The 26,410-nt window shown below is 44.4% G+C and overlaps 1 protein-coding gene across 1 annotated transcript in view; it reads right to left on the bottom strand.

Annotated features, from left to right (window-relative positions):
• MAP2 (microtubule associated protein 2) overlaps positions 1-14,294 on the bottom strand; it is a gene marked incomplete at both ends in the record, with an annotated part of 67,337 nt that extends 53,043 nt beyond the window's left edge. Inside the window, one exon of the mRNA XM_082484003.1 lies at positions 14,033-14,294. Coding sequence (XP_082340129.1) covers positions 14,033-14,294 — 262 coding nt within the window. The remainder of the gene's footprint in view (positions 1-14,032) is intronic.
• Between the last annotated feature and the right edge of the window lie 12,116 nt (positions 14,295-26,410).

Here is a 26,410-nt window from a genome sequence, read left to right as displayed (position 1 = left end):
AATGCTGTATCATTTCACAGCAGCAGGGACAGCTCCTCCTAAAAAGAAAAACTATTTCATGTCCCCACAGTTTTACCGGGATGCTCTTCCCAAAATGGAGCAGCATCACCCCTCGCTTTTTCTGTCAACAGCTCTATCTGATACCACCACGGTGGCAGCAGATCTAGAGTTTGCTGTAGCCATGGAAGATGCCATCTGGTCTCTGTAAAGCAGAACTTGTTTAAGGGATAAGCGAAGTTTAACATGCTGGAACCACACAGCACAACAAATGCTCCAGGAGAAAACCAAAGGGAAGGGATGATAGGAAGGAGGGATGGAGAGGAGGAGACTGAAAATTGTGTCAAAACTTCACATGCATTCACAATGTCACCCCTCAGACGTCTACCAAGAAAACTAACAGTGAGCTCAGTTAAAGCAATGGGTAATTAACATTCCTGGAGCCTTGAGGCTAAAAAAGGGATAAAGAAAGATGCAAACAGATAATAAGTTTCATTAATTTTGCTACATTTTAGGGAAGGAACACAGGCAGCGCACAGCAAAAGGATTAGCTACATGTGTGCTTGCAAAATTGGGAAAACAAAGCAATTTCAGTCAAAACGTGCCTGTCAAAATCCTCAGTGGGGTGCAGAGCAGTTTCCAAGGTAACCAGCACTAATTGTTGGCACAGTGGAATCGAGTCAACAACAAAAGCACAGAGCAACCTGTGCTGCTTAGTGAGGCAAAATACCCCAAATATATTCCTGCAAAAAGGAAAGATACAAAGTGGCTATTTGCTATCCCCAACAATTTGAAAAGCAAACAGGACCTATAGATTTTTCCCCCCACGGGTAGTGCAATTCCGAGTGCAGCAGGACTACAAACCAAATAGCTATTCGATTTGTTTAGAGGCATTAGCCAGTTCCCTAAGGTCAGGTCCTGCATTCACGCCCAGCTCTCCTGGAAGCTGGTGGACAACTCACGTTTGAGTCAAGACCGCTGAAATGCTGGGGAAAAAAAACCTAGGCTTCACCCAGGGACATTTCTGATGGAAAAACAAAAGGCACTTCTTGGACTTTATTACTGGGATTGTGACAACCCTAAGTATTGCCTTTTGCACTTAGGTTAAAAGAGAAACGCACAGCAGCAATCAAAGCTGTATGAATAACTTATATAAAGCCCAAATAATGCAAACAGGTTAGTGCTTGTGATTGAAGAAAAAAGCAGTAACATAGCTTTACAGAATTCAAATATTTGCTCTCAAATGGCTTTCGTGAGTGTAAATATTTTGCTGTAAGTAGGTCCTTGATCTGGTTGTTGGCAATATCAACAGTAATTGGCAGGAGGTATGAAGGCAAATAATGGGAACATCAGCTTTTAAATTAAATGAAACCACAACACAACTGACAAGTATCATTTCCCTAATAAACTCATTGACTTTAAGCTACTGTAGCATCAATAAGGATAGCGACAGATTAATTAAATCACCAGGATTTACCAGCTAACCAACTGAACGGGTCAGAAAAGGCTTGTGTTTTGAGAAAGAAAGAGCTTTGATTGTTTAATGCATTGAAACCCAAAGGTATGAACATTTTGACTGCTTGTAGGGAAAGATGCATTGCAGTGACTATGTGAACAGCATGTACAGGGGAGCTACAGCTGAACACCCAACAGCAGCTTCACGCCCTGGTGGGCTCCACAGCAAATGGCTTACACCTCTGTTTTGAGGTACTTCAGGTATTCAACAGCCCCTCCTTCCTCCTCCTTAAACTTAAGACTGTGAATCTGAATTGTCATTATCCAGCCCCTTAACATATCTGCTTTACAACTGAGTAAATCTGGTGCAAAACTGGTGTCCTGGCTGTAGCTGGGCTGTGTCGGACCGGTAGTGTTCTGGCACAGACAAACAAGGAGGCTGGAGGGGCGGCTTCTCTGTGCATCCCTGGCTGCTCTGCAGCTTTTGGGGAAGCAGCATCCCAGGACTTGGGCCACCTGTCCTCAGATCACTTATACACCTTCTGCATGTACTTCAGCTCCACTGCCCTAACTGCATTTTCCTGATCCCCTTCTTCAGCAAAAGAGATGGACAAATATAGTCGAAATCTCCAAGGCACTCAAGTGGCAACATCCAAAACAATTCACGCTAGGAGCAATTCTGACACGTCCAGTGAGCCTCCTCCTCTGGCTCCCCAACACCCCGGTCGGTACACATTCATTCGGAAGAGGCCTCTGCCATGCTGTCTGGCAGCTCTAAAACAAAACACTAAGGGATCAGTCCCCACACTCCTCCTTCCCTTGAAATATTAAAGTCTGTTAAAAGGGAGTCATACAAATGTCAGTACAATAAAACAATGCTTTTAAAACGAGCTCTCATTACTGCAAATACTTGCTCCTGTGCATCCTCTTGAGTCGCATCTTCTTAAGTCTACTGCCTGGAACAAAATATTTACTACTGTCAGCATTTCCCAGACAAGTCAGAAGTGGGAAAAGCTAATCAGTTCTGTTTTGTCTGATGCGCCAGCAACACAATTTACAGCTAACATGCAATACTGAAGCAGACAACACCAGACCCTCTGTGAGGTCCCATTGCCTTTCCCAGGACTTGGTATCAGCTGAAAATATCACTCACACATACAAAGCAGCTGTATCTGTCTTTCATTAAAACATGAAGTCCTTAGGACTCATGCAGAAGAAAGCACTTTGGTTTCAAAACAAAGAACTGGATATTTAATCCTTTGAGTATGAGTAAACACATGTAACAGGTAATTCACTTTTAAATCAATATTTGTTTTGAACCTCAGTACAAGTTAAGATTTTAAACAAACAGACTTTTAAGAACCCCCACAGAAGTCAATGGAGGCCCAGCCACCTACAGCAGGAGGTGACATGTCCCTTAAAGTTCATTTTTAGCTCCTTTTGAGCTGATTTTAAACACTTTTTACAGTGTTTCCTGTGATCTTTTTAAAAAAGAATTTGAAGTATGCTATACAAACTGCTGAATTTAAGTTTAAAATTAACTTGTGCACATGTTGTGTGTGATTTCTAGTCGTGCCTGGTCAGGACTGAAGATCATTCTGTCAATGCAACAGAATTTTGGTTCATCCCATCAGGGGATATGGTGACACATGACGCAGCAATACCATGCCCTGTACACCCCAGGGCTCACGCTGCCAGACCAAACCTGATTAACCAGCTAGCTCCGCAATGCAGCAATCGCTGCGTGGCTAATCTCTTCCCAGCTCTGCTTCCCAGCCTAGCCCCGTCTCTGTACTGAGACAGATGTCTTTCTCCTGCTAACTGTGAGGAATGGTGTTGCGTACTTACAGTCGAGCATGTGAGAGTGTTCCCACAGACAGGCAGAGCAGAACAGGTCCCGTGTCACATACAAATTAATCAAATCCTGCAGAAGTCATGACATGGATGGATTTTCAGAGCAGTTCTCAGCCCTGCTCAGCAGTTTGGCCATCTCTACCCCTCTCTTCTGGCACTACGCCAGTCGAAGGGAGCCTCGTCTCCGCCAAGTCATCATCTCTGATCAGGACTCATCCCTGACTGCTCACACAGCCTGTTCCCATCCACTGTCTGCCCACCCTTGGAGACCACTGGCTCACACCTCTAAGTGTGCAACGTGATTAGCAAAGAGAAATGTGCACCTACTCCTGCAGAAGGGAGATGCGAGATGCATATGAATACCCCCAGTGCATCTTCTGAACTACCTCTTCCACTTTTTCTGACAGAGCCATCTTCTCTGGGCACTTAAACACCTGCAGACTTCTTCAGCCATGGCGCTGGGGACATCTGGGATGCTGTGGGGAGAGCTGAGACCAGGGTTTGGGTCACTGCAGCCACCGGGAGAGGTCTGCATCCAGAGGCAGATCTCTCAAGCGTACTGAAAATGAGGAGTGGCTGTGGAAATTCAAGGTCACAGAGGAGCTACACTGGATGGCTGGGATAAAGCTGAGAATACACAGACAGAACAAGAAAAAAATCAGCCAGAGGCAACATAAATGAGAAAAGAGAGGGAAAGAAGGAAGAGCTGACAAAGCAATTGTTTAGAAGGACAATATATTCTTAAATAGAGAGAAAGGATGACAGTGAAAGGAAAGAGAAGACAATTCATGGACAGGAACAGCTAAGCCCTCTCACTTTACAGCTCACCAAGAACCTGCGCAGGCTGTGTTACCCTGGATTTGGCACATACCTGGCTTAAGGGTAAAAAGCAATAGTCACAGCTGAAGCCTTTTCCTTCTGTCATATGTGCTGCAAAGCTATGGATGAAAAAAGTTTTACTATGTCATCAATACTGCCACATCTATGCAGCACTGGCAGCTCATACTTCTGCTCTTCTTTATTAATGTATCTGTCTTGCCAGATGCATGGGCTGCATGGACAGAGGACCACAGCTTTATCATAAGTGCCATAGGCTACAGGGGTTGCTGGCAACTGTATCACATTGATCGTATATCATTATGACTTAACCTCAAGGAAAGAAATAGGAACAAAAAAATTAAATACCTGGGGTTTAATTTCCCCTTCCAAAGTGTACAGTGCCTCCAAGTGAAACTGATTTCCATGAAGTATTCAATCTACTCAGTCCTGAGTGAAACTGACTCTCTGGGAAGCAGCTCACAGGTTTTTCTGCCTTGGAGATAATGATAACTCTCAGTTATTTGCCTATATACTGAATGCAATTCAAGTATTAAAGTTTTGACCAGGTATTTTCCACAAATAGGAGAAAGGCTCATTCACATGATCTAATGTACACAGCTGGGGGGCCTCGAGTTTCCTGCATTTTTTGCATGTCATGAGGAATGCCTCAGTAATAACAAAATCCAAAAAAACAATCAAGAATGCATTTCATCACCTCAGAATCAGCTTTCCAAGCACCACTGACTCTGCTCTGCAGTTGGTCTGTGAAACAGCACAGGAAAACATAAATGTTTTGCTCAGCATCTCCCAAGGAACAAATGACAGAGTCAAAACCAGCACATAGCCCTCTCACTTTGAGACTTGCCTTTGAATTTCCTGATCAACCTTTTCACAGCTGGTAAGGACAGGCACTGGATTATCAGTGCTCATCTGACAGCTAATGCCAGCTGCTTTATGCTGATTTCGATCCCTTCAGCTGGCAAAGGCAAGCAAACCTGTATTAATTATCATTATAAGGATTTAATTTAAAGTAAGAAGTTAAATATACCAGTAGCAACTCCACAAAATGGAAAAACCCAAACCAAAACACCAGTACAACACACTAGGTTTTGCTGTCCCTACTTAGGATATGAATACAACATGAGAAGAGATGATTTCTTTCTCTATATTGTAACCTCACAGACTAAAACAGCGGGGAAGACAAAGACAGGAGGGTTGTCCCTGGCTTCCTTCTAATCTTTCCTTTTGAGTTCCTCTCAAATTAAAACCCAGATTCCCTTTGCTTTCCAATTTTAATATAGAGTAGGTCATCAGCATTAGTCAAACCAAGAAATTTGCATGTATATATATCTCTCACACATATATTTTGCACCATAAATACTCCCCAAAGTAATATTTCCTTTTCATTTCCATGGAAGTTGTGCCTCAGTGAAGACAGCAGAGTGAGGTCCCCATTGCAAAGTGCTCCCAGCCTCTCTCCCCATCTACCCTGACTTTCCTAACCTTGAGAAGCAAATGCTAGAGGAAAAAGACAAAAAATTAAATCCTCGTTTCCTTTGTCAGACACCCTGGCTGTGGCTCAGAGCTGTTACAGAGAGGCTGTGCACTCCTGAATGCTAATTAAGCTCTCAGGCTACATACTTTCTCTCAGCAGAGCTTAAAAAGAGATCTCACTCTGCACAGGGACGTGTTGGCATGGCAACATGGAAAAAAGAAATCAGCAACGCCTGGCACTCCTCACCGGAGCAGCAGACTGACTATGCAACTCTCATTTTTCTAAGTGATCTGAGGGTACCTACCTCTCTGCCAATGGTTAAACCTGCACCCAGATGCATGTGGAAAGGCTGATGTCCAGCCCCCATGCTGGGAGGACCTATCTCCATCAGATGCACCTAGGGACGGCAGGAAGCTGTGCCTTTTGATGGGCTAACCTGTGGTTTATCAGGGCTGGAAAGTGCACCAAGCCACACGCATCAGCATCCATAACGGGGAAAGCAGAGGAAGGGATTTGCAAAGCATGGAGCTGAGGGGGTTAATGACTGTGGCTCCAGGCTCTTCTGCTCCACAACATGCGAGACCCCAAGAGCTGATAATTGCCTGTGCACAGAGCAAGGGGCCAGGAAATGAGGCGAGCAATGCCCACCAGCATGTCCCAGGCTGTCACCTAAGAACCTGCTGCTTCTCTTTCAAGGTGACTTTGGAGAAGAAGATGCCATTTCAGCTCTGCCCAAAACAATAGCAGCTGTGTGTCTGCAAAACAAAGCTCTGTTGTTTGGTAATCAACTTTCCTGCAAATCTTCCTGCCCTCAGATCAAAATTGGAATGGAAAATTATATGCTGGCACAGTCCCCAGTGATACCACCATCCAGCTGCAATTGCAAAGACCACTACCCACTGCCAAATATTGCCCAGTGCTCCTGCATGTCCTTCACGCTGCCATCCTGGGGATGGAGACCATGATGGCTTCCCTTCAGACATGACAGGGAACAGCCATTAAAGCGCTCCACTTTCTCTTCTCTGCAAGGGGCAGAGCTGAGACAAGCCCAGAGGGGCAGCACATAGCCCTGCACAGGGCCGTGACACCTGCTTGTGGCTCTGCCGCAGCCCTCCTGCATGATGTGGGGTAGCTTTCTTCATACCTGTCTGCCTTTTCTCCTGGCTTTTACAAGCCTTTTCTACTTTACGTAATTCATAAATGCACAAGCTGTCTCCTTCCATATGCTGAAAAGGACTCCAGCACAACAGGCCACAATTTAGAACATGGCCTCTGGACACAACTGCCCTACCAGTCACTCAGCTAACGCCAGCACTGGACAGTCGAGATCCGGCCCACAAAAATAGCAAAGTCTGCATTTACAGCCCCCACCAGAGCAGGCAGCCAAACATGGATGGTGGGGAGGAAGGGCAGAGGTGAACAGACAAAAGGCAAATTTTTGTCCACAAAAAGGGGAGACAAAACTCCCAGGATGTGTTCTGTATTTGATGAGCTATTCATTCTTCAGCAGCAATAGCTATCCTGGCTACAGCAGCCCCCCAAGAACAACTGCAGATGTTTTCAAAAGGCAACTTTGATAAACAGCACTCAAGGCACACAGTCTGAATTACCGGTGTGGTTGGAGCAACATGTTATGAAAGATATTTCCTCCATATCCCGTCCTCATTGCCCCTTGTTGCATCTCTGAGGTTGGTATTGATTATATTTTCTGGGAACACTGACGTCACCAAGTGAGTACTGGTTGCCAGGCCAACATGCTCGCAGCCGTTTCACTCTTACTCCTTAAGGAAGCACAACTGCTTATGAAATCCTCTCTTACGATGCTCATACTGTAACAAGAAAACACCAAAGTGAATCAAAAGACCAACAGGGAGCCCAAAGGAAATGGCTGGTTGATGCCTTCTCTTGGCCAGATCCAACACTGATATGGCACAACGCAGCAGTTGACCCTAATGGTGTTACTGCACCTGGTTTGAGATACGGTTTTCAAAAGTGAACCTGAACCGCACACTGACATTTTCAGAAGAGCTTTAGGGGTAGACGAAACTGATGGCTGAACTCCTCTGGGTGTCTGACTCATGGGAATCAACGGCACCTGCACACTGGATTATCTCACCCCACTCCCTTTCAGGCAATAATTTTTGCATGCTTGTACCACCCCAAACTGTGCCAGACCCTCCAGCTCCTACCAATACATACCTACATACAATCATGAACCGACTGATTTCTGAAGTCCCAAGAGGAAGCGGGAGGGCAGAGCCAGCCCCTCAGAGAGGTTGGACAAAATGTGATGTCTTACTGGATTTAGTGACCAATAGCGCCAGTCACAGGAAAAGCTGCAGAGACTGGTCTTTGCAGCAGTTAGTGAAGATTCAGAGTCAGGGAGAAGATAGCTGGGGTTAGGGGATGCATGGGAAAAGACAGAGTTTCTCTGGCCTCAATGCTGGTCCTCTGCAGAGGAACAATTGAGAAGGATTTCTACAGCAAGCTTAACAGAGAACAGTAAAAATAACACTTTCTACAAGTGCCCCAAAGAGGCTCTGCTATCTCCGCCTATGGTCTCTTCAGCAACATAATTTGAACATGTCTAAAATATTCCCATGACGTGTCCCAGAAAATGATGCGTCCCAGAAAATGACGCTTGCATTACTCTTAACACAGAGGAGAAAAGTTTCAGAAGTCTAGTGTGTTTGCCTGTATCTAAATTGGCAAAGAAGATGGTGCACAGTAAATACCGTCACATTTCCTGGGAAAAGGGAGGGAGATCAAAATGCCTAATTAACAGCTTCTTTCCCATGGGAGCCATCAATGACATTGTAAGATACATTCTTCCAGCTTTGTAAAACAGCTGAAGCGGGACAAACACAGCAATCACATTCATCTTTGAACTCCATTGATTTTGCATCCTTCTATGCATTTTGTCTGTGTTGCTCAAGACATGCAGCTTGCTGAAAATGCACATCTGACAACAAGGCTGGGAGGCTCCTTTGGGGAACAGGCATTCAGGGAATTTGTGAGGGGCTCTGGTAACGCCAGGAGGGCTTGGGCAGCAGCAGGACGACCAGTGCAAAGAGCCAAATGAAAAGGAAAGCTCTGACAAAGCAGCCCTATTAGAAAGAAAAACTAAAAAGGCCTCTGTACAAAGGTGGCCTGTTTGTATGTTTACTGGCAGTGCCATCTTAGTATCATCACTTGTATGGCAATAGAGAAAGAAGGAGAAAGACAAAGGAAAAGAAGATTAAACGAGAATTCACTAGAGAGGGAAAAACCATCAACACACCATGGGACCAAGCAATGACTCGGTGCAGTTTCAGCCTGGAGAGGCTGTCATGTTTACTGACCCCATGCACAAAGCTGCAATGCTGCCCCTGCACAACCTGCCATCGCAGCTCCAGTCCTGGCCCTCGTGGGCACAGCGCCCTGAGCCAGCAGAACTGAGAGTTGTGGTGATTTTCTAACAACACAGTGGTGGTGAGGGCCGTGAAAAAGACCCTCATTACCTAGAGACTGGCTACTAGAAGGCATGGCTATGGAAGATGATGGGATACAGACTGTTTTTTTGACACACTGCCAGGTGACTGAAACAAGCACAATCCCTGCTTTCAACATGTTTGGTTTGGGGTTTTTTTTGCGTAGCCAACCTAAAGGTACTCCCCACCTCTTCTCAAGTGTTTACTGTCTACGCCAGTGCAGTCTTTCAGGTTGACATTCCCTGCAGCTTATTTAAATACGTTTATTGAAAGAGTCATTAGTCACAGGAATAGATTTGTTGCAATTGCCCATCTAGTCTGGCTGAACAAAGCCTAATACAAATGGCTGAATTAGGATAAACTACATTCAAGGCTGTAACATGATTTGCCCCTTCCCATTTTTCTCTGCGGTTGTTCCTGCCCACTTCCCACCCCTGCTTTGCTCCCTTCACAGCTTTCATCTGACCAGCTCTCTGCCCCTCACCTCTCATAGCTCTCCCACTGCTGGGTCTGCTCCCCCATCATTCCTCAGCCCCTCACTCTTCCTTCAGCTCAATACTGTCACTTCTTCATTCCTCTTCACAAGTCTAGGGCTCCCCCCTCTTCCTGTTCCACTTACAGACTAACACATATCAGTCTCTGGGTCGCCCCAGCCACCAAAAATCCTGGCCTCTCTCATTTATCTGTTATGGACTCCCTCTCACCCACCTTTCCTATGGCTCAAGGGCTCTGAAAAACAAGGCAGGAGTGCTTAACCTGCACTTGGTCCTCTGTGCTGTGTCAGGAAGTCTGCTACAATTTTCCAGCAGTCTCTTTGCATCCCACATGGTTTCGGTACCCTGCCAATTAATGAAGTGCTCTGTTTGTCACTCTGGCAGGATGTGTTACTGTCCTTAACACTGACTGACACCAGGACAGAGCCACTGTCCTGAGGCTCTGGTAATAGGATTTCAGGAAATGCTTTCCCTTCATCTGTCAAAAAAATAATTCATCAAATAACTGTGTGGGTAATCCAAACCCCCTCCGATTATAAACTTTAATTTGGCATTTAATGAAGAAAGCACTCAATCAGTTGAATCACTGTACATGAAGACATATTGTAGAAGATGCTTCACAATACATCTAACTACTTTTACCTCTAATTATATAAATTTGACAGGTTAGTCATTATATTACTGAAAAGAAAAACAAATGCATTTTAAGTGTAAAAACCCAAACCTTTGCAGCATGATGTTCCTTGCAAGTCAAATACAATGGATTGTGTGGAATTGCTGGTGCCCAGAGAACGCTGCAGCACACCTGTACTGCTCCTCTGCGCTTCCATCCAGTTAGTTGACCACGACTTTACACTTAGCAATAAAATGGCTGCCACTCTCATATTTCATTGTAAGTCAAACGCATCCTGTGTTCTAGCATGGAGTCCAATCCAAAACTCACCACATCAGCCCACTTCAGAGTGAGTTTCTGAAGATTATCATGCCTCCTTTACAGCACACATCTCATGTGACGTGAAAATGTTCAGCTTCACAAGAGCTGCAGATCTCATCCCCACCTCTTAGTACTTCCAAAATTCTCACCGAAGACCCTGTGTGTGTATGCAGGTGAGAAAGGACATGGACAGGAATGGATCAGAGAGAGCACATTGCAACTCATTGGATCTTGGGCTGTGGGATGCTGCAGACCACCCCAAAGGCAAGGTGTCTTCAGGAGGTCCTTGGGAGCAGCGTGGGACTTGTGGCTCAGGCATTGCGCTGAGCTTGTCTGCCAGGGGCAGCCCAAGTATACATACAAATATATATATATACACAAATACATATAAGAAAGAATAACTCCTTTACTGCCCTTACTTGTATCACATTCATAACAGCTTCCTATGCGCTATGCCAAAAACCCCATCCTATTCTCTCTCACATATTTGCCCATGACTTCAGTGGATGCCAGATCAGGCCCTGAGGCTGCCCTGTCCACAGCGTTGTGCACTCTCCCACGTTCCCATCGGTCCATTTGAAAGGAGGGCATTGATGTGTCTCCATAATGCAGCCATTACCAGCACGATACCGAGACAGATCAATCAAAGGCAACACAACAGCCAGATTCAGAGGATTCCAAAATTGAGGTCAGACTCAATAACTCTTAGACAGATGCCAAGAGAGAGACAAACGCATACATACAGGAAGACAAATTTTAACTGTGCAAACCTAAAAATGTCACTTGCAGTGATGGATTGGATGTGTTTTGGCAAGAACTGTTATTTCCTCCTCCGTTACCATCCCTTGCTTCTGCATCAGTGTTGGCATAAGGTGGCTTTGTCTTGGTGGCCTGACTCTAACCTTCTCCTTAACACACAGCCCTCAGATTTTACAGCACGAGCCCTGCAAATGTGTGCCCTGCTGCTTTTCTGTGCCCCAAAGCGACTAGTGCACTGCTGCAGAATACCCCTCCCTAGGAGAGGCCCATTTTGTGAACCCAGCTCCTGGGTCAGTCAGGTCCTGGAGAGCTTCCTTAGCAAAAGGCTTCAAAATGTAACAGAGCTGTAATCAGCAGGGATAGCGCGATGGGTGGCTGCCTGGGAAATGTCCTGTTTACACTAGTGCTTCACTGCAGATGAGCTGGTTGTTGCAGTTGCTGGGGATTTAGGACTCCGACACGAAGGCTGAGAAGCCAGAGATGTTCCTAGGTTATAGTGCTGGACTTGCACCAGGGAAAATAAAATCCCTGTAAATCCACTCAAACCCACAGTTTGCCTTAATTATCTCAGTTGACCTTGGCTTTGTGTGCATTTTCTTCTCAGCTGTTTGGAGTCAGCAAGCTACTAGAAATGATTAAACCATTCACATTATTGGTAATTATGTGTATCAGAGTGGCATTTACAAACCCTACCTGATACAACACCCCACTACAGTTAAAATTTACAGGCAGACAAACAAAAAAGATGATGGAATTTGGTGGAGAACAGCAATCATGATTTCAAGATGAAACTCTGAATCAAACACCAAAAATCCACCTCTAAACTTCCTGCTTCACAATGCATTAAGCACATCCAGCTAGTAAATACTAGTGTAAAACGGCAACACACACCCCAGTCCCTCTCTATTACTACAGTAAGTTGCCAACAAGAAAAGTGATTAAAAATATATCTTAAGCATCCTAAGATGGTTCACGTTGCATTAATTAAATACAGTCTTAGCCAGTGTGTGAGTGTGCAGCGCACAAGTTTCCAGAGAGCTAGGAATTCATGCATGAAGGTAAGCAGTTTTGGGGACTTTTCTGGTGTCCAAGGACAAAGCAAGATGCCACAAGATAAGCTATATTAAGACTCCCAAGCAAAAACTGTATGGATCGACAGTAAGTCCCCACACCAGAGATCTTGCAATCTAAGCAGACGGTGAGAAGAAAGCAGGGGAGGAGGAAATGAGGCCACAAAGTGGTGATCAAAGCAAACTTCACCCAGATCAACAGTAGTCTTGTTCCCTTGTCAGGCATGTGTTCCCAGTCCCACTGCCTGCCCTAGACCATACTGTCTCATTTTTCCTTGTTCTGCTGTTTAACTCCTTGCCTCAAAAACCAACATGAAAATACACTACTACTGTGCAGCAGTGGATTCCTGCCTCCTCTCACCCATTAGTTGCAAACTCCTCAATTAAATGTTGAAGCCCCTCCCAGACACTGACCACCGCTCAGAACCTGAGCTTGCAACAGCCTGAGGAGGAGGAAATTCCTCTTCATCCTGAAAAGTTATTCCCACTTCTCCAGGTGTGTGGCTGGGACTTGTCCAAGACTGTGTGAAAAATCTGTGGCAAAGATGAGAAACATACTCACACATCTCCCCGTTAACCCCTAAGAACTGCAGCATCTTACTTCTGTGATTCCTGCACAGCTGCTCCTGCTTATTTGCTGGCTAAGCATAGCACAAAGTTGGGTTACAGCAAAGAGACAAGACCTTGTTATCATCCCCCAAAACAATCATCAACAGCGTGTTCACCTAAACCCATTTAATTTTAGCAGACATCTCCATTTCCAGCACCAATTGCTTATGAAATGACTGTAGGGTTCAAGAGCCTTAAAATTCTCTTGCTGCTGAGAAATTATGGATAGCATCTCCAAATGCTGTCAACAGCCAACAAACATTGCTAGAAAGACCTCTTTAGCATGCATGGAGGGATGCATCAAGGGCAGCTGTGTCTCTACAAGATAAATTCTTCTTGCACTGTGCATTTGGGGTTTTACGTGGGAAGTCTGCACAGAGAGAATTAGCATTTACTTCTAAAACAGGAAACTTGCTTTGCATATTTCATTTTGACACAGTCACACTTTTTTTTTCCCAAATAACAAGCTGAATCCTAAAATCCTAACATAGGTTACAAATAGACAAAGCCCCCCTGAGTATCCAGTGAAATACGCCTGGGCAAGGGTGAATAAATGCTGACACTGAATTGTGGTATTCCTGGTCAGATTAAGAAACACATTATTCTGCAAATAGCTGGGAGTTTCAAGAAGGTGGTGTTACTTGTGAGTAATAACAGGAGAACTCATCCTTCATGCTCACACAAACGCATGCAAGAGCAACACGAGCTATACATGCACAACAGCTGAGAGGTTTTCTATTCCCTCCGAGCCCAGAGGAGCTGAGTGACTGCTCTACACCAGCCTGTTCTCCCATGTCCAGAGGGGTGACCCTGCCCCATCTACCAAGATGCACTAAGGCACCATCATGCCTTTCCTGAAGTCTTCTCAGAGCATTGCCCAGGATCCTGGGTAAGGACGCATGAAGATGCAGCCCTTGCTGTGCAGAGCTAGTGCCCTTCCAAGGCACATGCTTCCTCATGTCAGCTCCCCGCACCCCGGGGCACGCTTGGCTCCAGCTAACATTTCCCCTTGAAGAAACATCATTCATTGGTCTGAAGAACCTCGTGTTTCCTGGTGGGGCACTGAGGTGCATTACCTGCGGTTTCCCTGTCCCCCGCTGACAGCTCTCCATTGATCCCATTCTCTTTGGTCCGAGCATATGTCCCCGGCTGCTCATGGCTGCCCAGCCCCGGCTCCTCGTCGTCTCGGTAGGGAAATCCATTTGCACTTCTGACCAATCCGGCACCTGTGCCACCCTGTTCCTTAATTTCAGGTGAATGTGGGTGTGAAGAAGCCTCTGTTAGCTGACCTGACGTCCAGTGCGGTGCCTTGGATTCGTCTTTCCTATCCTCCGCCATGGTTCCTTGCCTTCACTGCTTGGCCTGTAACGACATTAGCAGGAGAAATCAGCTCCAAGTGGGTGACTGTGCCCCTGATCATCAGGCTGCAACTGGGTGCAGCACAGGCACGTTACTAGCAGCGCTGCCAGGGAAACGTCCATTCGGCAGATGAAACAGGGTGTAAATGCAAAAGTGCCTCTGCTTGTCTGTCCTGGGCATGAGAAAACTGCTTTAAAACCAAAACAAGCCACAAGCAGTAAAAAATACAGGTCAAGTCCTCCCTGACTCTCATATGCCTTGTAATAATTAGCATCAGTTTCTTGAGGACTGTCCTTTCATTAATCTGATTTTACCTCACTAATTACAGTTAAATGTAGACCCACTTAACGAGAAGTTAATCGGTCATCATAATGCAACGACATCTTCCCTGGCGATAAAGAAAAGAATGCCACAACTGCTAAAACAAGTGACGCTGCTCCTGCAATTTTCTTTGCAGTTGCAAAGAGCAAGTGCTCTTCGGGCACAGAACTGCAGGGTGATCTGTTTTCTGCAGCGCGTGCAATCTGCTGCTAGCCATGACAGAAGCACACTGGAGAACATTGACTAGGTTCCTGAACATATGTGCCATTTGACCCTATTTATATATCCCCTCTTACTTGCTGTTTTATGAACATTCACACTCATTCCCTTTTGTCCAAAACAGCCTGTGAGGAACAGCTGTTTCCCACACAAGCATTTGCATTCTCTTATGACTATTAGTATTTACACATAAACAAAACTAATCACTATTTGCAACTTCACACATATTTCACTCCTGTTAATTAGCTCTCATTTGTCCGAGCAAGGGAAGGAAGCCATTGCACAAGCCATTGGCTTTGGCTATTTCTCATAGAAAAATAGTAGTAGCAGCTCCTCAGTACGTAAGCCTAGGAAGACAACACATCGTAATCTGTGTTTTGATGATAAGGTAACCTCTGGCAGCGAGAGAAAGGCTTCACTTGAGCTAACTACTTCAAAGTGAAAAACAGCGGGCCTTTTCCAGAAGCACTTGCCACCTTTTTCTTTCCCTGGGAGAAAAAAAACAAAGCACCAAAACAACACCTAAAAGAAATTAGCTGAACACAGTCAACCAGCCATGTATCACAGAAGCTGAGCAGTCTAGAAAAGAAGGCACAAAAGTGCATATCTGCAGACATGTAACAAAAACCAACCAACCAAACCAGAAAAAAGCCCTAGTTTCCACAGTCAGGTTGGTTTGCAGAAAACCCTCTAAACATGAGAAAAAGCTATTGTTATTTGTCAGATAATCATTCACAATTGATAACTCTACCACTTTCCGATCAGATATTATCTTTAATAATAATGGCTTCACTTTACATTAAAAAAAAAATCATGGCAAATCATGAAAATTAGATTTCATGCACAATAAATATGTAACTTAAACTGTAGTTCCACTCTAAAAAGAAGTAATAACTCTTTTGCCTCCTGGTGAAACCATGGTGTTTTGGGAAGCGCAGGTTTGTCTGCTCGCATCCTGACCCAGCACCATTCCCTGGGGGTAACTAATGGCATAAAGATTGCAGGAGCAGTTGAAACTTCAAGCCTGGAGTTTCCTCTGAGGTGTAATGAAAATGGTGGGCTGGGCAGTATCACAAAGCTTGGTGGCAATGAGACATGCCTCAATCAAGCACAGTAAGCACACTCCACACCTCTTTGTCTTCCCTTCCTCCTTTACCCTGATGGGAGACCCATCAGTGAGCCATTCTGCATATACAGCAAAAGCCTTAATGCAGCCATCTCAAATCATACCAGAAAAGCTGATGGAGTAATTACAGAGGAGAGAGCCCGAGCTGGGCAAAGACCACCTCCTACACACCAAAGAGATAACCCTCTGTCTCTACATTTGTTTACTGCATGACACTACAGAACATTTTCTGATCAGGGCTTTTCCAAATCACGAGGTCACAGGATAAATGCCTCCCTCCATACAGGAGTGAGTAGCACACATCCAAAGCCACCAATGTTTGGGGTCTGAGGACAGAACAGAGCATGTTCTGGGAAAAAAAGGAGACATTCTCATCTATGTCCCATGAGGGAGCTCAGGGGAAAAAAAAAGAACAAAGAAAAACCCAAACCCTAACTCAAGGCTTTCTCCACCAATCCAGTGTACTTTGAAGCTGATAGCAAGCCCCAGAAGCAGTATGAACCTGCCCATCAGCTTCAGCAGCTCAGCCCGTGGGTCACCCACAAGAGGAGCGCAGAGCCTCGGCAGGGAGAGGGAGGGTTACACAAGAGCCGAGCGTGGGGAATGTGGTTCTGAAAGTCACTGAGATGAATGTAACGGTTATTATCCCACCGCTGCAGTTTGGAGGCCGTTATCCCTGAAGTGCCCTTCCCCGTTCCAGGCAGACACTCCCTGCTTCACTTGAAGCTCTTGAGGAAGGATATTCACATTCTTACAATGGACTGTATCACAGAAGTCCTCTGTGAAAGTAACAGAAGTGCTTTTATCTTTAAAAATACAGTGGGCAGGCTTCAATGAGAGCTGTGTGTATCTGGAGGCAGAATTTGTCTCAGTATTTATAATAGATGGTTACAGGGTGAAACATGGATGAATTCATTCTTGACTCTCTGTTATTCATCAAGTGCTCTCAGAGTTTATAATGGTAGTAGAAACACAGCAAGTGAGTCACACAATGCATCTTTGTACTCGGCAATTTAGCAATGACTATCTACTGTATGGCATGATTCATCCACAGCTCAGGTTCATATCCAGAATACACAGGTGTGCTTTTTACCATCAGGTTAGTTGTTTTTCTGTCATTTAATTAACATACCATGGAATTAAATTAATCAAATAATTCAAATATTGATACAGGAATGCCAAGAGTGGACAAATATTATGGCAGAATTTAAATAGTGTTAGGTATATAAAAAGAAGAAACTTGGAACAGTTTGGATGATCTAGGGAAACATAGTACTTCAGGGAATCAAAAAATTCCTCTTTCCACTACGATTTTCTTATTCTTTGCATAAACTGCAATGAAGGCTTTAAAAAAAATCAGAAAAGAAGGCACAGCCAGTCGTCTAAAATGTCATGTTGCTTAGTTAAAAATTAATTTGGATATTTATGACACTTTTTTCCCTGCCCATTATAGGAGAACCTCAATAGCAGAGAATATGGAGCAGCAATCTTACTAGTGTATTCTCACTAGTACGTTCTTACAGTTTTTCTTGTCCATCAGCTGAAGTTAGTGGTGGTAAGAGGGTGACCAAGGCAGGTGCTGGACCACGGCAGCCCCAGGTAGGCAGGAGGCTGCAGGAAGGATGGCGGAGCCCGCAGGCTGTACCAGGCTGGGTTGCAACAACACCCCAGCATGGCCCTTTGCAAAGCCATCCTGGTGACACCACACCAGTATGCCATGGGGCATGAGCGTGAGCCTCAGCACAAGTTGTGCCAGCTACACGGCACTGGATTGTGGAAACATGCCTTCATTATGTTCCCCACCTTGAACACATGAAGAGCTTTGCACCCACATTTCACTCCTTCATTTCAGCTAACATGCATCTTCTCTCAAATTAATGTGATTATTTTCAGATGTGAGCGCTGTGCTTCACACCGATCAAAAAGAATCACGGCAAACAGCATGGATGGAGAGAAAGTCTCATGGTGTCTGACAGGGACCATGTTAGCTTCCCTCTTACTTAAAATGCTCATTCACAGTCCAGGAGCCACTAAATGATTAACAAAAGTTACCACTTAATGCTAAACATCTAAGTGCTGTAATTCTAGTAATATGGTATATTATTAGACAGAATTATACATTCTCTCAATTGGAGCCACTCTACCTCTCAAGCCTAATAAAGGATGAACAAGTTTCTCTGGTAATTTATAACAAATACGATTTATTTCTTCCTTGTCCACTGCTTGAGTTACTAGCTTGCAGCTAGATCCCTATTCCTAGACAATACGAGCAAAACTATCCTCTTAAATACTACCTTGCATCTGTTAAAAATGCAGGCAGTGTTCATCTCCTCGCACTTGTATTAGCATCTGGCGTTTTTTAAAGGCTTTTTCATTTCCACACTGCAAACAGTTAGCCAATAGTCACATATTCTTTGTCGAAAATCCTTTTGATTATACCTTAGATTACAAAACGGATGAAAAATAACGGATGGGGCCTGGACCAGAGGCTGAACAAAGGAGGCTTACTGTGTAAAGACGAAGAAAATTTACCGCAATCTGCATCCTTGCCAGAGCTGAGAATGAGGAATGACTGCAGCCTCTGAAGTAGTCGATCAGACCTGCAGCACTGGCATGGCAGAGAGCCGGCAGAGTGCCAGAGGAGCAGCTGCTCATACTCCACACTCCTACGCTCCCTTCTGCACGGTGTCCTGCCCCGTGGGCACAGAGATTTAAATCCCCCTCAGAGTTTCCCATGGTTGGGCTGGGCATCAGCGGAGGTAGGCAGGTGGGAAGGGTGGGTCACCCTGCCACAGGTGCCATACAGTTCCTGATGAAGGGGAATGCTTTCACTTGGAGAAATGCAAACCTGACAAAGCCGCCCTGCTCCATTCTGAGTAACAAACGCTGTGCAGCCAGGCAGTACACCCAGGTAGTATACAGAATGGTCAAGAAGCAGCACCAGGTGCATTTCTCTTCATAGCAAACAGGTCCATCCTGCTGCTGAACATAGGAACAGGCAAGTGTATGAGAACAAGTCTTTCAGCTGCCACTCCTGACCAACAGAGCTCTTCCTCCCTGGGGAAGGTATTAATTTCTCAGAGCTGCTGGAAAGCAGAGCATTACTAAGCTGACCAGCTGTCAGATGCTCCTCTCCCAAGACACATGGCTGCCCGGTATGCAGGGCTGCCCTTGCTCCCATGTCCAGGGACTGCATCAACTTGCTAAAACTCCAGAAATCTAAAACTGGGTGCCCTTCTCTCTTGCAATGGTGAAATCATGGTACTAGCAGCTTCTGCCTGCAAAAACATCTACCATAGAGCTCACTTCTAGCTAAAAAGCTGGAAGAATCCCTACGCACCCTTTCCTGCTCCAGCACCACCCCTTTTTGACAAACCATTTCTATCAACAATGCTGCATTTTTACACCATTTACTATTCATCAAACACCCTCACACACCCCCATCTATCACTAATCATAATTGCTTCCTGCAGGAGAGAGGAAAGGCATTTTAGTTAGTGAAGGAGATGGTAACCATAACAACAGCACCATGACAACTATAAGTGATATCTGAAACAAGAAATAAGGCAAAAACTTATTACCAATAAATTTGGTCTGTGCTAAGTACAGCAAAAGCACTAAAGAATCAATACCAGTCAGTAAAGGTGCCAACACAAAGAAACACAAGTCTTTCCAAATGAAATTGCACACAATCTTGCAAATTTTAAGATGAAGTACCATGACAGCCTTGTCTTCTCCTGATCAGTAAACAGAAAAGGCAGTCCCTGCTCAATCCTACCTGAGATCTCTGCTGCCTTGGGGAGCCGGAGGGGCTGAAGGATGGAAGGAGTGATGCTGGGAAGCTGGGACTTTTCCCGGCAGCCAGAAGTCTCCCATATTTCTCAGTGGAGTCTTTTGTTTCCAGAAGACTCATTGAAATAAGCCCTGAACAAGGACAGGATTGCTCCCAGGGGAGCACCTCAGAGTCAGACACACCACATTGATTTTTCCACCAAGCACAATTTCAAATGGGCATCGTGAGCTGTCTCTGTGCACTTTAGAGAAGGCATTGCAGTTGGCAGGCTTGTTCAAAACACAAAGCTCTGCAGCCATTAGCCAGTGACCATCTAAACAACCCGTGCCAATCCTGGCAGAGAAAAAGATTCATCCACATTTGTGGCTACATTGGCTTTGTCACCCTCAATGCAGGAGGCACAGAGGGTAGAAAAAGCACCATAAACAAACAGCACTAGCTCCAAGTGCTGTTATAACCTGGAGTTATTCCAGGTGTGATCAGACAGGAAAATGTTCAAAGCAGCAGCTGCACTATGTGACCCTCTTGGGGCTTTTCAGGGGAAATTCTGCTCACCAGTTTGCTACACAGGATTGATCCAGGAGAGCACACTGAAACGGTCTTTCCTCATAGTCACCCTCTGCACAGCTTCCTGCTCCTAAGCTCCTTGCTTTTCAAAGCACTGGCATAATCTAACTGGAATTTAAAATTTCCTATATGGTACACGTTAGTTCTTCCACAATATGAATAAATGGAGATTTTCAACTATATTTAAGACACAGTGAAATAAACACTTGTCATATAGTCATTGCAGGCTGAGGGGAAAAAAAAAAAAAGGTAGAACTACTAGAAATACTCACACATACATCACACTAAAAACACTGTGGCTGCCAACATTTCACAAGTTTGGCCGGCTGAAATCTTGTCAAAAACAAACACTGGCTGGCTAATAAAAATGAACACTGAATGCTTGGTTCCCCTCCCCACTACCACTCCCATTATAATTTTCAGTGCTTATAAAAGGCTGAAACAAAGTAATCTTCTGCTTATATATTGTACAGGTACAGCAGGTGAAGGCAGCACACACCACCCAGTTTATTATCTTCTTAGACTCATATCTTCAAGCCTGTTGTTTGAAGGAGTGTCAGCCAAACTGTATTTGTCACAGCTACTGCAAACAGGCTACATAGCTACGAGCTTCCTTTGCTCTCAAGTCATACTAATCAATACTTGTATTTGAATGGGGTCTGTAAAGGTAGCCCACAAAAAAGCTGGAGTGAAATCTTGCAGGATTTTTTTTTCCCCACGCTGACCTTGCTAAGGCACATTAACTTGATGTTGCATCTCTTCTCTCAACAGACTCCACGATGGATGACAGTTCAAATTAGGTAGTAAGGAATATAATTAATTATGCTAATATGTTACTTGCATATTCTCCACATAGGACAGGTCTATGCTTTTGCCAACTTCAGCAGAGCTACTCTACATGCAGGTGAGGCAACGTGGACTGTTTAGCAGCATGGCGCTACAAATTTAACTGCTAAGCAAAAACTCACACAACCAAAATCTCTCTCACCCAGCATAAGCACTTTAACTACACTGGTGCGCCTTTTCCTTCTCTGCGTACATGAATTACTTTCACATCCCTTTTTTTCTTTCAATTTCACCAAGATCTCATCAAGCATGACACATTTTCACACAATCTTAACTTTACTCAGTGAGCTTTTAATTAGCAAAAAAAAAATGCTGCCTCTACAAATGTGTCTGCATTTTTTGATTTTTTCAAAGGTCTTGCCTAACTTTCAAAACTAATTCCACCCCTGCTACAGTACAATCTTTGAAAATACCTAGATGCTATCTTTGGGAGTATCATCGTGTCAGCTACTATAAATGGTAAAAAGGATGTCCTGGGCTAATTTCATACAGATTCTTCCCCACAAATATATGCAGGAGAACCAGTCCATGGCAAAAATCTGGAAAACAGCATTTGCACCACACTCTGTCTCTCTACGTCCTCTCAAGGGCCATAGACCCTTGAAAAAGGGTCAGTTCAGTAACTCTAGGAGTGGACCTTCCTGATCCAGCTGCCATCCCAGCTTAATTTTGTCTTTCCGTACGCTGAAGTAAAGGAACACAGTCAATTATTCCACAAAAGAACAAGCAACACAAAGATGCTGATGTGAAAATGAAGCATAGAGGAATGGATCTTCGAGGCCATGGGCTGCTCCAGTTTGTTTGGTTAAAACTTCTTGCTCGCATGAAAAAAGTTTTCTCCTCAGGTCAAGGGCAGTAGATTATTGCTTTGCTAAGAGTGCTTTTAGCTTCACTAGATAATATTCAGACACACCAGGCAATCATGCCAGGCACACAGTGGAAGCAGAAGTATCTTACTGTCTGAGGCATTGTTTGTTCATGCTGAAAAAGAGCATCAGACAGAAGAAAGCTTGTTTCCAGGTCCCTCCACCCAGACCCACTTAAGCATCTTTGCCTCTCAGTTTCACAGTCAGAAAACCTTAGAGGAAGGGGCCCAGGAACCCATTACAGCCAACAGAAGCCAATGCTTTTAACTGCAGCATAAAACATCTAACCGCAAATAAACAAATAGAAATAAGGAGACAAAGGGTTGGAAAACTGATTGGGAAAGAGGTTATTTGCATAGTCTGCTTGCTTCTATATTTACAGCAAACTTGGCATGGATTAGCTAGTGCTAGAACTTTCCTTCCTAGGGAATGTCTGAGCAGTGATTGTCGTGCTGCAAAACCTTGGTCCTACAGAAGTGGTAGGATTATTTCATCCCTTCATACTATTTTCTAAACAATGTTATAAAGGACTTCTTTTAACTTAAATATACCCTCATGCTTGTATGACTTAAAAATATGCTGTCCACCCACATTCAGCCACCCACTCACATGACCCATGACTGTATACCCAGACAAATAATCTCTCCCTACCTGGAAACAAGAAGACCCAGAAATCTTTTGTGCTATGGTCTAGACAGTAAAATCACAATATTTGGGATATAATTTTATCATGTGGTAGCTTTTCCCTGCCAAAGCTTTACTCAGCCAACCCTACTGCCTACAAAAGAAAAGAAAGCAAGCAGCCACTCCTCCAGCCTGTTCAGGCACAGGGGCAGGAGAAGCCAGTATTGAAGGAACCTGAAGCTACAGGACTTGATTTTGCAGCCCCTCAGTTTCAGAGCAAGTTTTTCCCTCAAGGGCTTCAGTTAAGATCTTAGGATGTGCAGTGAACCAAAAAGATGAGTTTATGTGCCCTGGCTTGTATTTTAACTATAGTGATTTTTTCTTGAAGTTAAATTTTTAATTCCTTGGGTTTTTGAATTAAGAAAATTAAGGTATCTAAAGTGTGAGGAGGAACCAACTCCCTGAGTCATTCAGCCTTTTTGAAATCTTAATTGCAGGACTTGCTGGCACAGCAAAGACCTATTTCAGAGACTTGTTTCCTCCCCAAGCTCCCATGGGTGTATGCAATTACCTGCCTGGGTAATTGGGTAAACCCTGTTGGGTTTAACCTTGTTCTGATGCCACCCCTTTTCTTCCCACCCTGTGCCAAGGGGCCGATGCATGTATGTGAAGTCAGCGGCGTTCTTCTGGGATAAGTTGAAGAATGAATGGGTTCTGTGGGAGGCAAGAAACAAGCCCAGGGCCGGGGAGTGTGGAAGGGTAAGAAAGTTGCATTGGATGAAGAAAGTACATGTCAAGAATGATAAGATGTGACTGATGAACAAATTCAGCAACTGAGGAAAAAGTCTGGAAAAAAACCCAAGCCATGGGGCTGAATGCATGTTGTTGTTTATTTAATATAAAGAGACAGCCAGGGGAGGGAGGGAAGCTAGGATTTGCCATCTCCAATCAAACCATCCAGTCTAGACTCCTGCCAGTGACCAGCACGAGCTGCTCCACATGAAGAAGAAAGAAGCTCAATAGAGCTTCAGTCTCACATCAGTGTGTTCTCAATGCACAAAGTCTCCACCTGGTGACACAGACCCACTGATTTTCATCGGAAACAGGTGCCTACATGTCTATGAGGATCCAGGTCATCATGCACTTTGCAATACAAGCAGTGCATATAGAAGATACCCTCAAGGTGACTTTCTGGACAAGGGAAGTAACCTATCTCTGTGCTTCCATGGACTGCCATCAGATATTTCCATGAAAAGGACAACGGGATATAGGACACGCAGAGCAATGATGGACACAGAAATCCATGCATGTGTTTATGTGTTCAGGTTCTTCTGTTGTCTTTTCTGAGAGGTAACCGTATGATTCATCTTTAATTTCTCTGTATTTTTTTCTTTTACAAAGCGTTTCAGCAGCACTAATGCTGATGTTGGTTTAGGATGCCTGAAAGCATTAAGTATTAATCACAAATGAAATACAGTAGACCTGCAAAAGGTACAGAGAGCACAACGAGGACGATCAAAGATCTGGAGAAGCTTCTGTGAAAGGCTATGACTCTTCATCCTGGGAAAGAGGGGAGTGGGACAGATGTTTACAAAAATACTGCAGCACAGAGGAGAGAGGGGAGAGGGAACAAACACTCACTCTCTCCACAAAGGGCTATGGTGCATGAAACGGAACTTGCTGGTGGCAGGCTCTCTGCAAATGAATGGTGATTTTTCCCACCGTAGGAAATTACACTGTGCAAGACATATTGTATGATAACAGTTCACATAGGTTCAAAAGGCAACTGCTGAATTTTTCTTCCATTAATTTGCCCGTGGTTTCTCAAATTGAGAGCCTCTTCTGGGAAAGGAATGCTTTTACCACATAAATAACATCTAGATCTAACGCAGCTTACAGGCTTTATTTGCTATAATAATATTGATGTTAAATAATTGTGTAGTTTCCTGACACTGATTTTTAAAGGCGACCCTTATCTATCAAGCATGATGGAATGTTACAGCCCCTTCTTGAGCATCACAGTGTTTAACAAAGTCTAAATGAAAACACACTGTATGACATAGACTGCATTGCACCGTAAATGAAAAGCACCTATTGCACAGCCGGGATCTACAAACGAACAGCTTTGTTGGTCTCAGAAGTTTCTAACTGAAACACCACTTTATATCCCAGACACGTTTTCTTCCATATCCCTCTGCTGATGCAGCACAAACAGGCTCTGCAGACTACTCCATGCCACTTGCGTGGGGCTGGTTCACCAGATGAAGCAAGAAGGGGGGCTCATTTTCAACCTGTTCTGCAGAATCAACTTGACCACCTCATGCTAAAAATATACAGACAGCACACAGTGACACTGAGCTAATTATAAGGTTGGGGACATCAACTGGAAGATCAGCTGAGAAAAGTGTTCTAGGGTAGGGGTGGTACTGAAGAGAGAAAGCACATGAGGAGCTATGAAGACAGATGGCCCTTCCAGAAGGACCTGGTTATGCATCCAGAGCCGCTACTTGTAAGGGGTCTCATGAGATACTATATGTAAATGTTTTATAAATGAGATGCTCAAAGCTGCAACAGCGTAAGCAAAGTCTTGTATGTTTTCTTTTTCATTTAGGGCAAGCAGTCTGAAATATATGCCCCACCACTGACCTCAACTCTGACCCAGAGGGGCTGTCTCTGAAAAGATGATTCATTCACTCTGCTAGAAGGGCTGAATGAATAGGCAGTATTCAGACTGCAGAACGCTTATCACTTGGGATTCCCTCAAAATTTAGGTCTGACATGACTGGGTCAGTAACCACTCGCTTTTGTTCCTAGCTCCTTGAACAGAAATGTCTCTTTGCATCCTTCAGTGGTTCCCACAAATCAGGTCGATTTTTATGGCTTGCTAATTATTACTGCTAGACTTCTGCTGGGCTTCAGCATGAAAAGAAGTGTATTTCTGAAAGCTGAGGGCACAAAACTTACAGAATAAATCACTGTCTATCTGGCAGCAACAAAAGCCAGCCATGGCAGCCACTTAAATATACACATCTGGATAGTGCTGAACTTTATCTATTTAAGAATTGAAAGTTTTGTTCTGCTTTTGTTGACAGAGTATATGAAATGCTGCCAAAAATGCAAAAAGATAAAAAGAAGTAACTGTCACAAATTGGACTGTGCATCAACATATATCGCACATACAAAGCCATCTGAAATGACATTAAGGTTGCTAGGTTACACCTCAGGAGTTTGGCTGTGAAAGAAATGAGAGATGACTGCAAAATCATAACTGAGTCTCCTTCTGCATATTTACTAAACTTCTGCCTAGTTCAACAAACATATTTTATCCTCCTCATTCCCTCTGCATAGATTATCCCAGTTTCCATTGCATCAGCTTCCCATCCCAGGCATTGTCCCTGTGGGCTCCAGTCCCTCACCCATGGCCTGTTCATGTTTGCTGTCCAAACTATAGCGTTCACCACCACAAATTTTGAAAGTTTTATCCTGCTCATACCAAGGTACGCTTTCAGATCCTCTCCTGCAGGTTTCATCCCAAGCAGCATCTTGAGAAGCTCATCATGAGCTGGAAATGTGCGCTCACAGCCCAGAAAGCCAACCACATCCTAGGCTGCATCAAAAGAAGTGTGGCCGACAGGTCAAGGGAGGTGATTCTCCCCTTCTTTACTCTGTTCTTGTGAGAACCCGCCTGGAGTACTGCATCCAGCTCTGGGGCCCCCAGCATAAGAAGGACATG

The sequence above is a fragment of the Vanellus vanellus genome (assembly GCF_965231255.1).
Source record: "Vanellus vanellus genome assembly, chromosome: 5".
NCBI classification, from domain to species: Eukaryota; Metazoa; Chordata; class Aves; order Charadriiformes; family Charadriidae; genus Vanellus; species Vanellus vanellus.
Note: the sequence above shows the minus strand (reverse complement) of the source record. Positions and strands in the feature narration are given on the sequence as shown.